This window comes from Carex rostrata, chromosome 11 (assembly GCF_964058835.1).
Source record: "Carex rostrata chromosome 11, lpCarRost1.2, whole genome shotgun sequence".
In the NCBI taxonomy this organism is placed as follows: Eukaryota; Viridiplantae; Streptophyta; class Magnoliopsida; order Poales; family Cyperaceae; genus Carex; species Carex rostrata.
In genome coordinates this window covers 11,839,428-11,853,164 of record NC_135928.1, presented here as the reverse complement: position 1 = coordinate 11,853,164, position 13,737 = coordinate 11,839,428, and the positions used below count along the sequence as shown (strand labels likewise).

At 41.4% G+C, this 13,737-nt stretch overlaps 1 protein-coding gene across 2 annotated transcripts; it reads left to right on the top strand.

Annotated features, from left to right (window-relative positions):
• Positions 1 to 816: 816 nt before the first annotated feature.
• Positions 817 to 12,919, top strand: KAK (HECT ubiquitin protein ligase family protein KAK). 2 transcript variants are annotated; one of them, XR_013513896.1, is made up of 19 exons: positions 817 to 1,702; positions 2,180 to 2,506; positions 2,676 to 2,786; positions 2,880 to 2,996; positions 3,250 to 3,417; positions 4,196 to 4,357; positions 5,176 to 5,418; positions 5,704 to 5,825; positions 5,946 to 7,368; positions 7,543 to 7,641; positions 7,934 to 9,496; positions 10,124 to 10,351; positions 10,685 to 10,789; positions 11,486 to 11,566; positions 11,656 to 11,724; positions 12,027 to 12,155; positions 12,243 to 12,362; positions 12,443 to 12,584; positions 12,661 to 12,919. XR_013513896.1 is itself a non-coding variant. In XM_078310614.1 (19 exons), exons 1-18 carry the CDS (start codon positions 1,169 to 1,171, stop codon positions 12,506 to 12,508), a joined length of 5,667 nt encoding a protein of 1,888 aa, XP_078166740.1. In that variant the 5' UTR covers positions 849 to 1,168; the 3' UTR covers positions 12,509 to 12,530; positions 12,629 to 12,814. The 2 variants fall into 2 exon arrangements, 1 of the variants encoding a protein (XP_078166740.1); XM_078310614.1 differs by having other exon boundaries at positions 849 to 1,702; positions 12,443 to 12,530; positions 12,629 to 12,814.
• Positions 12,920 to 13,737: the final 818 nt, after the last annotated feature.

The following is a 13,737-nucleotide window of genomic DNA, read 5'->3' as shown; positions in this document are numbered from 1 at the left end:
GAAGGAGAGGAGGAGGGAAGGAATGAGAAAGAAGAAAACACATCAGCATTATCACCATCGGTCACAACCACATCAACACGTACCTTATTCATATATAGTAATATTATATAATACGGCGGGCGGAGATAATTTACAGCACCCTCAGTCGAACCCGGAGAGTCGAATCGGATCGAAAAGCGATCACTGGATCCGTTAAACGGAAGCACCTGCTCAATTGGAGGAAGACAAGACGGACCGATGAGTGGTGGCTAGATCCGTTAGACGGAAGTATCTGCTCAAAACGTGAGACGGAGCATTGAGTCCCGACAGAATTATCCGCTCGAGTGGAGCAAGTCGAAATGAACCGGGCGGACGAGGGGAGGAGTAGAGGTGGCGGGGCGGGGCGGAGAAGCGAAGCGAAGCGGATGAATGAATCTCAAACCTTCATCTTCAAAATCTCTTTAATTATCTAATGGAGGTAGAGCGGAGTCGACAAGGTTGGAGCTGAGCTTACGAGGGCGCTACAAAATACTCGTGTAGTTACTAGGTGAGACACAATGTGCCTTTGTTACAACACCAAAGACAAAGACAGATCCACCTGAGCCACTGCTGGAAAGGCCTTTGTCTTTGTCTTTGTTGCTGCTGTGGTTCCTGTTCTTGGTACTAATCCAACTTAATGTTGCTGCTGGAAAGGCCTCTATCTCTATGATAATAATTCCCCAATACAGATCCAACATGTGCAAATCTAAAATTGAGGCCTTTACTGACTTGAGCCTAGATTGGTTCACCCTGAAATAAGCCCAAACCAGGCCTGTACCAAGGCCCCCTTCTTCATCGGAGAGATACAGCAAACTTAGCAAATCCGACCCAATCGCACCGCCCCTTTCCCTGGACAGTCAGACTAAACAACAACCAGAGACCAACCAAGACCTTTCCACCACCTCCCCTTTTTTTGTTCCCATCACAATCAATCAAAGCCTCAAAGCCCTAGCCTACTCCTTCCATTCCCTCCCCCAAAAGCACCCCAAATTCGATTCGTCGGCGGTAGATCTCGCCGCTCCGATCACTTTTTTCGATCATCCAACGCCAGTCCGTCTTCGTTCCCTCAGATGAGAACCGATCCATTGGTTTAATCTCGCTTTCAACCCCCCACCTCCGGGCGAGGGAGGCGAGCTTCCCTCTTCCTTGTATGGAAACGCGGAGCCGCAAGCGGGCGGAGGCGTCCTCTTCTCAAGAACCCACCACCCGCTCCACTAAACGCCCCCGCTCTTCTTCTTCTTCTTCCTCTGTACCTTCAGTCCAACCTAACCCTCCAATCACCCGTTCTCGCCGTGCTACCAACCCTTCCCTTCCCCCCCCTTCAGGCAACATGGATACACCGGCTGAGTCATCTGGCCGACGCCGTGGGTCGGGCTCTGGTTCTGGCTCTGGCAAGGGTAAAGAACAGGAACCACCTGAGCCACTGTCGTCCCGGGTCCGTGAACGAGAAAGAGAGGCTGAGAGATTACTTGGATTGAGTTTTGAAGCCGCTGCTGGTGGTGGCGGTGCCGGTGGGTCAGGTGATGAGGATAACGACAGTGAAGGTGGTTCTGGTTTACTGCACCAGAATTTCACCACGGCCAGCAGTGCTTTGCAAGGGCTGCTTCGTAAGCTTGGAGCTGGACTTGATGATCTCCTTCCCTCATCGGCTTTATCAGCAGGCGCAGCTTCATCATCCCAGCAGGTGTTGTGAAAAGATGATATTTATGGGAAATTGCAAACAGTGATTGTAGTAATTGTGTACCCCCAATCATAGCATAAGTATTACTTGGGTTTAGTGGATGAATCAAGTCTGTTTCAGTAAAAATTAGTGTGTTTGCATCATTTTCAAAAATTCGAGTTTGATGTACCATTTCATTTTGATGAACTCAGGCATCTTTAAAATACCTTCATGGAGACATTCTCTCTGTGTTAGAAGGGATAATTTTTTGTACAAACTACAAACATATACTTAAGTTTTCATTTTGACTTTAATTTGAATATAATTACACTACTTGGTTAATTATTTTATAATACTGAGCAGTCCAATTGGTCTTATATTTAAATCTTTCTATCTGGGCCATATCTTGTTGTTTATGAAGAACCATTCCTTACGATCATGGTGAATTGTGTCCCATCAAAACTCACATAACAGTTGAATAATAATGTTTTCTTTCTGCAGGGAGGAAGGCTGAAGAAAATATTATCAGGTCTCCGTGCTGAAGGCGAGGAAGGCAAACAAGTGGAGGCGCTGACGCAACTATGCGAGATGCTGTCAATAGGTACTGAGGATTCTCTGGGTTCGTTCTCGGTGGATTCATTTGTGCCCGTTTTGGTTGGGTTGCTCAATCACGAGAGCAATCCTGACATTATGCTGCTCGCCGCTAGGGCACTTTCACACTTGTGTGACGTACTTCCATCCTCTTGTGCTGCTGTGGTACATTATGGTGCTGTTCCTTGCTTCTGCGCCCGTCTCCTCACAATTGAATACATGGACCTTGCTGAACAGGTTCATAAATAGTTCTTTCGTTTTTCTGATATCAGATGTTGAGTTTATATGCCTGATTTTGGGAATGAAAAGTCTGCTGAAGCATGGATTGTTTATATTTTTATGAGTGAAGTTTATCGTAGTTGTTAGGATCTGCTTATCAACCTCTCTCTCTCTCTCTCAATTGTAGTCTCTGCAAGCTCTTAAGAAGATATCACAGGAGCACCCTACTGCTTGTTTGCGTGCTGGTGCTCTAATGGCTGTTCTCTCGTATCTTGATTTCTTCTCCACTGGTGTTCAGGTACCCCCACCCTTACAGTCCCCTGCATAAGCTACCTTTTTTCTTAACTAATATAGTGTCACCTAAAGTGGCTTACTTTGTTTTGCTTGTCAGAGAGTAGCATTGTCTACGGCAGCAAACATGTGCCGCAAGCTTCCTTCTGATGCAGCAGACTTTGTCATGGAAGCTGTCCCGCTGCTCACGAACCTTCTAAATTATCATGATTCGAAGGTATAGTGGTATCTTAGCTCTTTTTAATTAAGGGTGATTATATAAATAAGGTCCCTTTTCCTTATCTTTTAACCAAGTTAGTGTTTTGTAAGATGGTTGTCATCTTACCCTAAAAAAAAACCAAGTAGCGTCTTCTCTTGCTAGCTCAACACCAGATTGGATCTCTCAACATTGTAAAATGCTTTATGAATCCATTATCTCCCAAGTATATTTTCTTTGTAATGTCTTAATCATGAGAATATTACCTTTGAAGGTGCTCGAGCACGCATCGGTTTGTTTGACGCGAATAGCGGAAGCCTTTGCATCATCTCCTGAGAGATTGGACGAGCTTTGTAATCATGGATTGGTTGCACAAGCTGCTAGCCTGATTTCTGTTAGCAATTCGGGTGGACAGTCCTCTCTGAGCACTTCCACATACACAGTAAGGGAGCTATTTTCATCCACAAAATTAAATGTTCTGTTTTGCAACAATTATTATGCAACTTGAGTAGAATTCAGGAATCAGTCATTTATACAGGGATTCCATATTACTGAATTTTGGTAGCATGTTCAGAACAAGAAAGTAATCCGTGTTGAAGAGTTTGTTTTAAATGTTGGACTGGTTAGAAAAGAACAAAATGAGGCCCATATTAAATTCTATATGTAGTAATAGAAGTTAATTATAACACAAGACAATAATGCTGTCAATCAAGGTGATGATGATAGAAATGAATAATGATAGTTAATATCATAGCACTAACAGTGGTGGAGCCATGTTATAGAGTATTGGGTCCAGTGGCCCCATTCACCTTTTATTGGCCCTGTAAGTGTACATACCCAATCAATATATTCACAAAAAAAACCTTCAAAAAATACATGTATTGAGACCATTGAATATATTTTCTCCCTCGGCTACTGAGCAGTAGCTGTAACAAGAACAGAAGTAGGTTGTGGAGGAGTAGTACACAATTGTTTTCTAGTTTTTTTATCAAACTATTTTTTTTTTTATAAAGGCAGTTATATTATTCATGGCAATTGAAAGGGTTATCATACATATGCACTGTCTTTATCAAAATGTTTTTATTTTTTTTTGTACTTTAAATATCTAGAAGATGCACAAAAAAATTTTGCGTTGTTACTTTTCTGGTGCTATTGTTGGGATTTGATTGTCTAATTTTTGTATAGTAGGTGCTTAATGTTGTTCCTGCAATTTCTTTCAGGGTGTTATTCGACTTCTTTCAACCTGCGCAAGTGGATCTCCATTAGCAGCTAAAACCCTTCTTCTTCTAGGAATTAGTGGGACCTTAAAGGACATCCTCTCAGGCTCTGGCCTAGTTGCTGGTACAACTGTCTCACCTGCTCTAACGAGGCCACCAGAACAGGTACATTGACCACTTGACATTTGTAGTTACTTCAAGTGTGGTTACATATATGATGATACAGTCCAATACCTGTACAGATATCAGGTTGTCTGGTACTGTCCTGGTTAAGCATGTGGGTTGTGGCTAGAAAGAATGAGGCACAGATGATTTGATGTATTTTAAATGACCAGATGCAGATAACTTAAGTAATCCAAACAAATGTAGCACACATGGTGATAAAACTGTATTCCTTATTTTAAACTCTGGTTGTAAAAAAATAGTAATGTAATGGAAACTTGGTGGGTCATCTGATTTTTTGTGGTGGTCAGATGATGCTGCTATATATCTATTCATTCCTATATCAGAGCAAAATTTAATGCTTGCTTTCCTTACTCTGTTATGGTTTGCAAGTTTGGCTTTTTTGATACATTTGTTTCTTTTTTTATTTGTTAGGCAGTAGACATCTGATTTCTTTTCTAGTCTTAGTTTCTCATTATTATTTAGGAATAATTGTTCATCATTTAATGGGAATTTTGAAACATGCTAGAAAAACTGATGAAATATTTTATTTAATATAAATTTAAGTAGATCCAAATTATATTTTGTATCCAAGACATGTAGTGGTGGAACTTGTGTCTTTGGGAGTATAATATAATTAGCCGTCATCCTACATAAGTCCCCCCTACCCTACCCTCTACCCAGTAGGCTATTGACTTCCTTCTTTCCTCTGTAAACTAAAATACATAGGACTTTCTTGTTTGATAGAAAGTAGTAAGCTAATTTAATGCAAAGCCCAGATTTAGCCATATCTAATAATGTTACCATTTGTGTCCTCACAGATATTTGAGATTGTTAACCTTGCTGATGAGCTTCTCCCCTCACTACCTCAAGGGACCATCTCTCTCCCTGTTAGCTATAATGTTCTCATCAGGGGCATCTCCAGGAAACCTTCTGCTGCATCTTCTAGCAAGCAGGATGAGTCCAGTGTTACTAATGAAGCCTCTCCCCGTGAGAAGCTACTGGAGGAGCAGCCTGAGCTTCTTAAACAGTTTGGCATGGACCTTCTGCCTATTTTAACGCAGGTATGTGATTTTCTTAACTTCGGTGTGGGGTAGATGGCGAATTAAAGATGCAAAAAATATAAGGCTTAGCAAGAAGCTATTATAATAAGTAACCCAAATAGAAAGCTAAAGTGGCTGAGATGTTTTTTTGCACTATGACAAGAACATCCAATGGCTGGCTCCTGGCCAGCCATCAAGAAGAATGCATCTGTGGAAATATGTTGTGTAAAATGCTATGAAACACTGGCAATTCTGACTCTCTCTCTCTCTCTCTCTTATTTATTTATTTATTTTTTTGCTCAATAGGTGTACGGATCCAGCATAAATGGTCCCATTCGTCACAAATGTCTCTCAGTTATTGCGAAGTTAATGTACTACAGCCCTGCAGACATGATACAGACTTTGCTTGGCACAACAAACATATCCAGGTATGGAACTGTTTTTTGCATCCTAAGTCTTGTCTTTGTAATTTGCATTGTCAGTTTCAGTACTTGGACTTTTGCGAGGTGTGATTATAACCTTATCTATGCTCATTCTTACTTTTACAGCTTTTTAGCTGGTATTTTGGCCTGGAAAGACCCACAAGTGCTCATTCCTGCTCTTCAGATAGCTGAAACCTTAATGGAAAAGCTACCGGGGATATTTTCAAAAATGTTTGTAAGAGAAGGTGTGGTTCATGCCATTGAGAGTCTCATTTGCCCGGAGTCCTCTAGTGCAACTCCTAATCAAGTTCCAGCCACTGATAAAGATAGTGATGCCCTTACTGGCACATCGTCGTCACGCTCCCGGCGATATCGCAGGCGGACTAGTGGGCCCAGTATGGACACCACCAATTTGGACGAAGTTAAAACCCCAGCACCTGCTAGTGGTTCTACTGACACTCCAGGGTCGAGCTCATCCTTGCGTGTTGTAGTCAGTGGGTGTGCCAAATCCTTTAAGGAGAAATACTTTCCTGGTGACTCTGATTCAAGTGATGTTGGTGTCACTGATGATCTCCGCCTTCTCAGGACACTCTGTACAAAACTTAATGCCTGTGCTGAGAATTCCAGAGCTAAAGGGAAAGGTAAGTTGAAGGTTTCGGCTGTCAGTTCTTTTGACATATCGGCTGGTGTCGAAGAACAGCTGAATGAGGTTGTTGCTGAAATGCTCACTGAGCTCAGCAAGGGTGACGGTGTGTCCACATTCGAGTTCATTGGGAGCGGTGCTGTTATTGCTCTGCTGAACTACTTATCATGTGGGACTTTTGGCAAAGAGAAGATTCCTGATAATACCTATCACAAACTGCGTCAACAAGCGATCAGGCGGTACAAGTCATTCATCTCAATTGCTCTTTGTTTTGACAAGGATGGAAGTGGAACACCCATGACGACTCTTGTGCAGAAGCTTCAGAATGCCTTATCATCTCTGGAGCGATTTCCAGTGGTGCTCAGTCATTCAGGCAGGTCATCTAGCAGTGGCGGAGCCAGGCTTTCATCTGGCCTGAGTGCACTTTCCCAGCCATTCAAGTTACGCCTCTGTCGAGCCCAGGGCGAGAAGTCGTTGCGTGATTATTCATCAAATGTTGTGTTGATAGATCCCCTGGCAAGCCTAGCAGCCGTGGAGGATTTTCTCTGGCCGAGAATTCAGCGCACCGAATCATCATCTACACAGAAGCCCTCAACGAATTCAGAGTCTGGATCTGCCAGTGCAGGTCCTGCGGCGACAGCATCATCTGGTTCTGGCCCAGTAGCCCGCCGCTCCACAAGATACACTAGGTCGTCAGTAAAGATTGGTGGTGGCACATCAGGCAAGGATTCACAAGAGGCAAGTGGGAGTGCGAACACTAGTTCTTCGAAGGGGAAGGGGAAGGCAGTCTTGAAACCCTCTTCAGAGGAGCCAAAGGGACTGCAGACTAAAAATGCTGCACGCAGGAAGGCCGCCTCTGAGAAGGATACAGAAATGAAGCCTGCTCATGACAATTCTAGCTCTGAGGTTTGCTTTTGTTCTGCTTAGCATTCTTTATCATTGTCTTTTGCAAAACCTTGATCTGGGGTTTTAAATACTCCTTGAGGGGATTCTACTGAATCTATTCTTTTAGAAGTGAAAGTTTTTTTTTTTAACATTTCTTTTTGTTGATTATTCATTATTGTTGATGCTATTTTTTAGGAGGACGATGAGCTTGATGCTTCTCCAGTTGAGATAGATGATGCTCTAATGATTGACGAGGATGATATTTCAGAAGATGAAGATGATGACCATGATGATGTAATTCATTTTATTTAGTTACAAGTTTACTCTCCCCCTTCACTGGACTTTGTTACCAATGCATTACTGCCTATTGTTTTCTTTTATTTGATTTTAATTAATACTGTTCCAATGCATTACTGCCTATTGGTCTTTATGCTGACTCTTCTTTGATTGAAAACAATCATAACTCATCCTGACCATTGCTGAGCACATATGCTGAAATTTATTGCACATTGATACCCATTGTTGTCATCATCATCATTATTGTTATTACTTGTTTATTCATTATTTTCTTTATTTTCTTTCTCAGGTTCTGAGAGACAGTTCTCTTCCTATATGTGTCCCAGAGATGGTGCATGATGTGGAACTTGGCGACCCAGCTGAGGATTCCAATCCTGCATCTTCTTTAAATAACAGCCAGTCACAACCACCCCCTTCAGGCACTAGTGCCAGAAATACCAGCTCAAGGCCTGATCCTGCAGATTTACGTGCAATGAGCAGTGTGTTTGGCTCACGTGGAATGTCATTTGCCGCTGCTGCAATGGCTGGCCTGGCATCTGTTAGCGGACGTGGAATTCGTGGTAGCAGCCGGGACCGCCGTGGTCTGGGACTGGGTGGAAGCAGCAGTGAACATAACAACAGGCTTACATTCACTGCTGGGGGGCGACAACTCAGCAAGAACTTGACTATATACCAGGCAATCCAACGGCAATTGGTGCATGACGAAGAGGACGATGAGAGGTTCGGTGGTTCTGATTTGCCAAATGATGGAAGCAGGTTTTGGAGTGACATATTTACTATAACTTATCAGAAAGCAGATGGAAGTGCTGCTCAGGGTGGGTCTGGTTCTGCTTCATCAGCAATGAAGTCAAAATCTGGTTCTTTCAGAACTGGGACTGATGGAAGAGGCCAGCAGGTTTCCCTTCTTGACAGCTTACTGTTAGGGGAGTTGCCTTGTGACATGGAGAGATCAAACCCAACTTACAACATCCTGGCCTTGTTACGTGTGCTTGAGGGTCTGAACCAGCTTGCACCACGTCTAAGAGTTCAGGCTGTGTCTGATGACTTTGCTGAGGGGCGGATTGTTACTCTTGATGAACTTTACAATACTGGTGGGAGAGTTTCACATGAGGATTTTGTTAATAATAAGCTGACGCCTAAGCTCTCAAGGCAGATTCAAGACGTGCTTGCATTGTGTAGCGGAAGCCTCCCCTCATGGTGTTACCAATTGACCAAGTCATGCCCCTTCTTGTTCCCCTTTGAAACCAGGCGTCAGTATTTCTATTCGACAGCCTTCGGTTTGTCTCGTGCATTGCACCGCCTTCAGCAGCAGCAGGGTGCTGATAATACTAACTCTTCTAGTGTGAGAGAGGTTCGGGTCGGCCGGCTGCAGAGACAAAAGGTGCGTGTGTCGAGAAATAGGATATTAGATTCGGCTGCCAAGGTAATGGAGATGTTTTCTAGTCAGAAGGCAGTCCTTGAGGTAGAGTACTTTGGCGAGGTTGGTACTGGGTTGGGCCCCACACTAGAGTTCTACACCCTTCTGAGCCATGACTTGCAGAAGGCGAGTCTCGGTTTGTGGCGATCCTCTTCAAATTTTGAAGATAGCTCTGTGTTGGAAGCTGATCTTGGTTCAGATGGGAAGAAACCGGGTGTTGATTTGACTGGCAGGAGGAATGATCTGGTGCGTGCCCCGCTTGGATTGTTCCCATGCCCCTGGTCAGTAAATGCTGACATGTCAGAAGGGAGCCAGTTTTACAAGGTGATGGAGTATTTCCGATTGACTGGTCGGGTAATGGCAAAAGCCCTGCAGGATGGTCGGCTCTTGGATTTGCCCTTGTCTAATGCATTTTACAAGCTTGTGCTGGGTCAGGTTAGTGTAGTACTGCTTCTTGGTCTGTTTGCTTTTTGTTAAATAGTGAAAATTGAAATGACAGAAACCTTTGTTGTTTATAGCACATGGTTCTGTTTGCCTCAAAAATGTTGGACCTTTATTGTGTTGCAGCCATTCTTGTCTTGAAAATTATAATTGTTATACTGAACATGATTTGTGTGAGGGATTGAAACATTTTGAGATTTTTTAAGTTTGCACATTATTTCTTGAGCACGCTGGTTAGATAGAAGCTCACTTTAGAAAACTATCCAAGATTAGCATGAAGCAAGCAAAAAGTATGCCCCGTTTGTTTACTTTTAAGGGTAATCTTGTCCTAGAATAAAACTATAATTGAATTAGAACTCTCTAGGACTCTAGGTGGGACGAGTTGTCCCACCATTTCTATACTTATCTATGTATGCAGCATAAGTAGTGGGGAATAAGATACTATTCCACACTTGCGCCTCAACCAAACCTGGGCTAACTTCGAAATGTAGCAATGTTTTGGTACAATTATGCAAGTGGGCAAAACTTATACCATATCAATAAGTAAATTTGGTGGCTCTTGAGTGGGGAGGTTTCATACAGTGACTTGTGGTGTGAAATTTGTATGACTTGTTTTTGCAGGAACTGGACTTGCATGATATCCTCTCATTCGATTCTGAATTTGGAAAGATTTTGCAAGAGTTGCAGATCCTTGTGCATCGCAAGAAGTACCTGGAGTCATCTGGTGACAGTACCCAAGCCATTGATGATTTACGCTTCCGTGGGGCCCCAATTGAAGACCTGTGCCTCGATTTCACCCTTCCTGGCTATCCTGATTACGTGCTTAAAGAAGGTGAAGAGAGCACAACTGTAAGTGTTAAATTGCCTTGATTCTTGTACAATTGCATATGAAAACTCCATTGCTTTTGGTTTAATGAATGACCTTCTGTGAAAGAGGGGATCTTCATTGTGGCTAAGGTGTGCCACAGCCATTCTCTTAATTTTGCAATCTGTTATGCATGAATAAGGGTCTGAGGATTTGTACAATTATTTGGTTCAAAATCTACTGTTGGCCCCCCACAAAATTATTTTGTTTGATATTTAAGTTGTATTCTGCAAAGTGAATATTGATTGTACTTGATTTGGTAGCTTCTATAATATTCTGTGTTTGGATCATGTTGAGCGTCTAACTTCTGTTTTTAGGTCAATATTGACAACTTGGAGGAGTACATCTCCTTGGTAGTTGATGCAACAGTTAAGACGGGAATATCACGGCAAATGGAGGCATTTAGGGCTGGGTTTAACCAGGTAATCTTGCTTAACTGGATTTGATGGAACATTTCATTGTAAATTCTTCTTTTGTATTCTAAGGGGTCATGGGATAGGTTTGATGAAATGATAGTTGAGATGTGACTTTTTGTTGGAAGAGTGTCTGGTGCATTAATTGCATGTTAATCTGAACCAATTATTCCTATAAAGTGAAGACACGGGACCCTTTTTTGACCAAATCACCTGACTGGGACCAAAATAAAATAGGAGAAACTATTCAATTTATGCAATTTGTGGGCGATGTTTGCCTGGCTGGAATCTGGGTTTTGGAGTCAGATTTGCAAAGATTCTGTCATATTACCATTTTATACTTCTATTGCCTCCTTTTATATGGTGGAGTAAACAGTGAGACTGTCAGGGTCTAGATAGGATATATTAAAAGAAAGTAAGATAGTGAAAATGGAGAAAGTAACTGACGGGCTTGGCGGATAGAGGTGGTGAGAAAAGCAACGGAGATTGAGCTGGTAGTGAAGAGGTGGAGTGGGGAAAAGAATGTCATTCTATTTATAGATTTGCCCATCTATTTCATTTCACCTGGAAATGATTCCTGTGGAATCCTTTTTCTATTGTAATAAATGTAGTCTCAATCTAGCCTTAACATAGTTTTATGTTTTCTTAAATACTGTCTTGACTTTTTTTCTTTGAAGTTAAATTTTTAGTTTTCTGTTTCTACAGGTCTTTGATGTCACTTCGCTTCAAATATTCTCGCCTCATGAGCTTGACTACTTAATTTGTGGCCGCAGAGAGTTGTGGGAGGTAATATACATTTGAATTTAGTGTTCTCTACTTGCACTAACAGAGATTTAATATTATTTATCTGACAATGAAAATGCTATATTTTTCAGGCTGAGACCCTCGTTGATCATATTAAATTTGATCATGGCTATACTGCTAAGAGCCCTGTTATTGTCAATGTAAGAATGTTTTATTCTTTTCCTGATTGCAAACAACTTTGCAAATGCATTCAAACATTCTGAAAAAAAACTCAGTACTACAGTTAATAGCAATTACGTTAAGATATTCTAGAACATAATTTATGGCAAATATTGGACTTCAATAAGAGTAAAGCATCTGAATTGTTCCTTCAGAAATAATTAACCAAGTGACATATCCAAAATAAACAATCTTTGATCACTTTGGCTGGTAATGCACAGAAACCATATGATCTTTTATAAGACCTTTGAAGATTTATTATATTGTTTTACCTTTCTTTCAGCTCCTAGAGATCATGGTGGAATTTTCACCAGAGCAGCAGCATGCATTCTGCCAATTTGTCACTGGTGCACCCCGGCTTCCACCTGGTGGCCTTGCTGCTCTCAGCCCAAAGTTGACTATAGTCAGAAAGGTATTACATTTTTTGAATCATATAGCAATTCTGATTCACTGTCCTTTTTGCCCGTTCGTTAACTGAATGTCAATTCTGATGTGTCAGCATCCTTCTCATGTGACAAGTACACCTACTGGAACTGGAGCTACTGAATCTGCGGATGAGGACTTGCCCAGTGTCATGACGTGTGCCAATTACCTCAAGCTTCCTCCGTACTCAACCAAGGTCTCTCTCTCTCTCAGTGTGTGTGTGTGTGTTGAGGGGGTTGGGTAGTTGCTGATGGGAGCATTTTTATACATTCGCAGGAAGTGATGTACAAGAAATTGCTCTACGCCATCAATGAAGGGCAGGGGTCATTTGATCTTTCTTAGCTTTGCCGAGCTCAGACAATATGTAATTTTCCAAGACCCCGGTCTTTCATTATGTAGCTCTGCAACCATTGATCAGGTCTGTTCTTATAATCTCTTTTTTATCTTTATTTTGATCTTAAGGATTGTTTTAATTGATCGAGTTTGTTGTGCAGTTGGAATCTGTCTTTAATAAGGCATTCAGGCAGGAAGCGAGAACCTTTGGACTTGTCTGTATATAAGAAAGCTTTTGATTTTTGTTATGATATTTATATGAATTTTCATAGCCTATGAAATTGGTATTTTATTAAAAACAAAACTAGATAAACAGTGGCAATGAGTAGGGTCGAATGTGGATGTCTTCATCAATGTTTGTTAAAGCTATAATATACTTTCAATAATTTTTAGTGGTTTGACACCCATTAGATAGTGAAATTGTTTCTCCAGAATTGAAATTCTTGAATGAACAAGCTGGGTGGTTGACTTGTATGGTAAGTACCTTTCTTGTGTATAATTCAAGGCTTGCTATTTTATTAACAAGCTTCAAAGCATATTTGATTGAGGAACCAAGACCCCAAACAGGAAAGTATTCTGCATTATTAGCCCATGACTTAGCCACTAACCTTGAAAAAAAAAAAAAAAATCTATCCCATGACTCAAGTAATGTTTTAAGTTAGATAACATGATGAAATAGGCTCAAATACTGGTTTGTGCTTTGGATGAGGGATTTTGACACGTTGGTTTCTAAAATTTCTCCCCCACTTGTATATAGAATTAGTGATTACGTGAGATTAAGATTGACATACACTATGCTCCTGCGTAGAAGGTCAGTTGATGGTGGTTAATTGACCCTCAATTTTCTTATCAGAAAACAATGGGTTGTTACTTTTAGATTGTAGTATTAAAAGGACATTCATTTGATCTCTATACTTGTAATTTCTGAAGGTCGACTTCCGTATCTTTTCAAAAAGTAGGAATCAGCAACTTGTGTATGCAGTGACTCTAATAATAAAATCATGTCGTCCTGCTTGATGAAATTGTAAAATTGTCGTCATGCTGTTCTCTTTTTACTATATGTGAACTCGCCATCCATCGGTCCACCTCGTGGGAGGCCCCACCGCGCAGCGTATTAACGAATTTTTTTGGATAAAAGGCTATTTGTCAATTTCATTAGAGAAACTTGGTAACTGGTTACATCAAAAGGGAGTTTGTGTTATTATCACAATCCTTCAGAGTTTACAAAAGTTCACTGA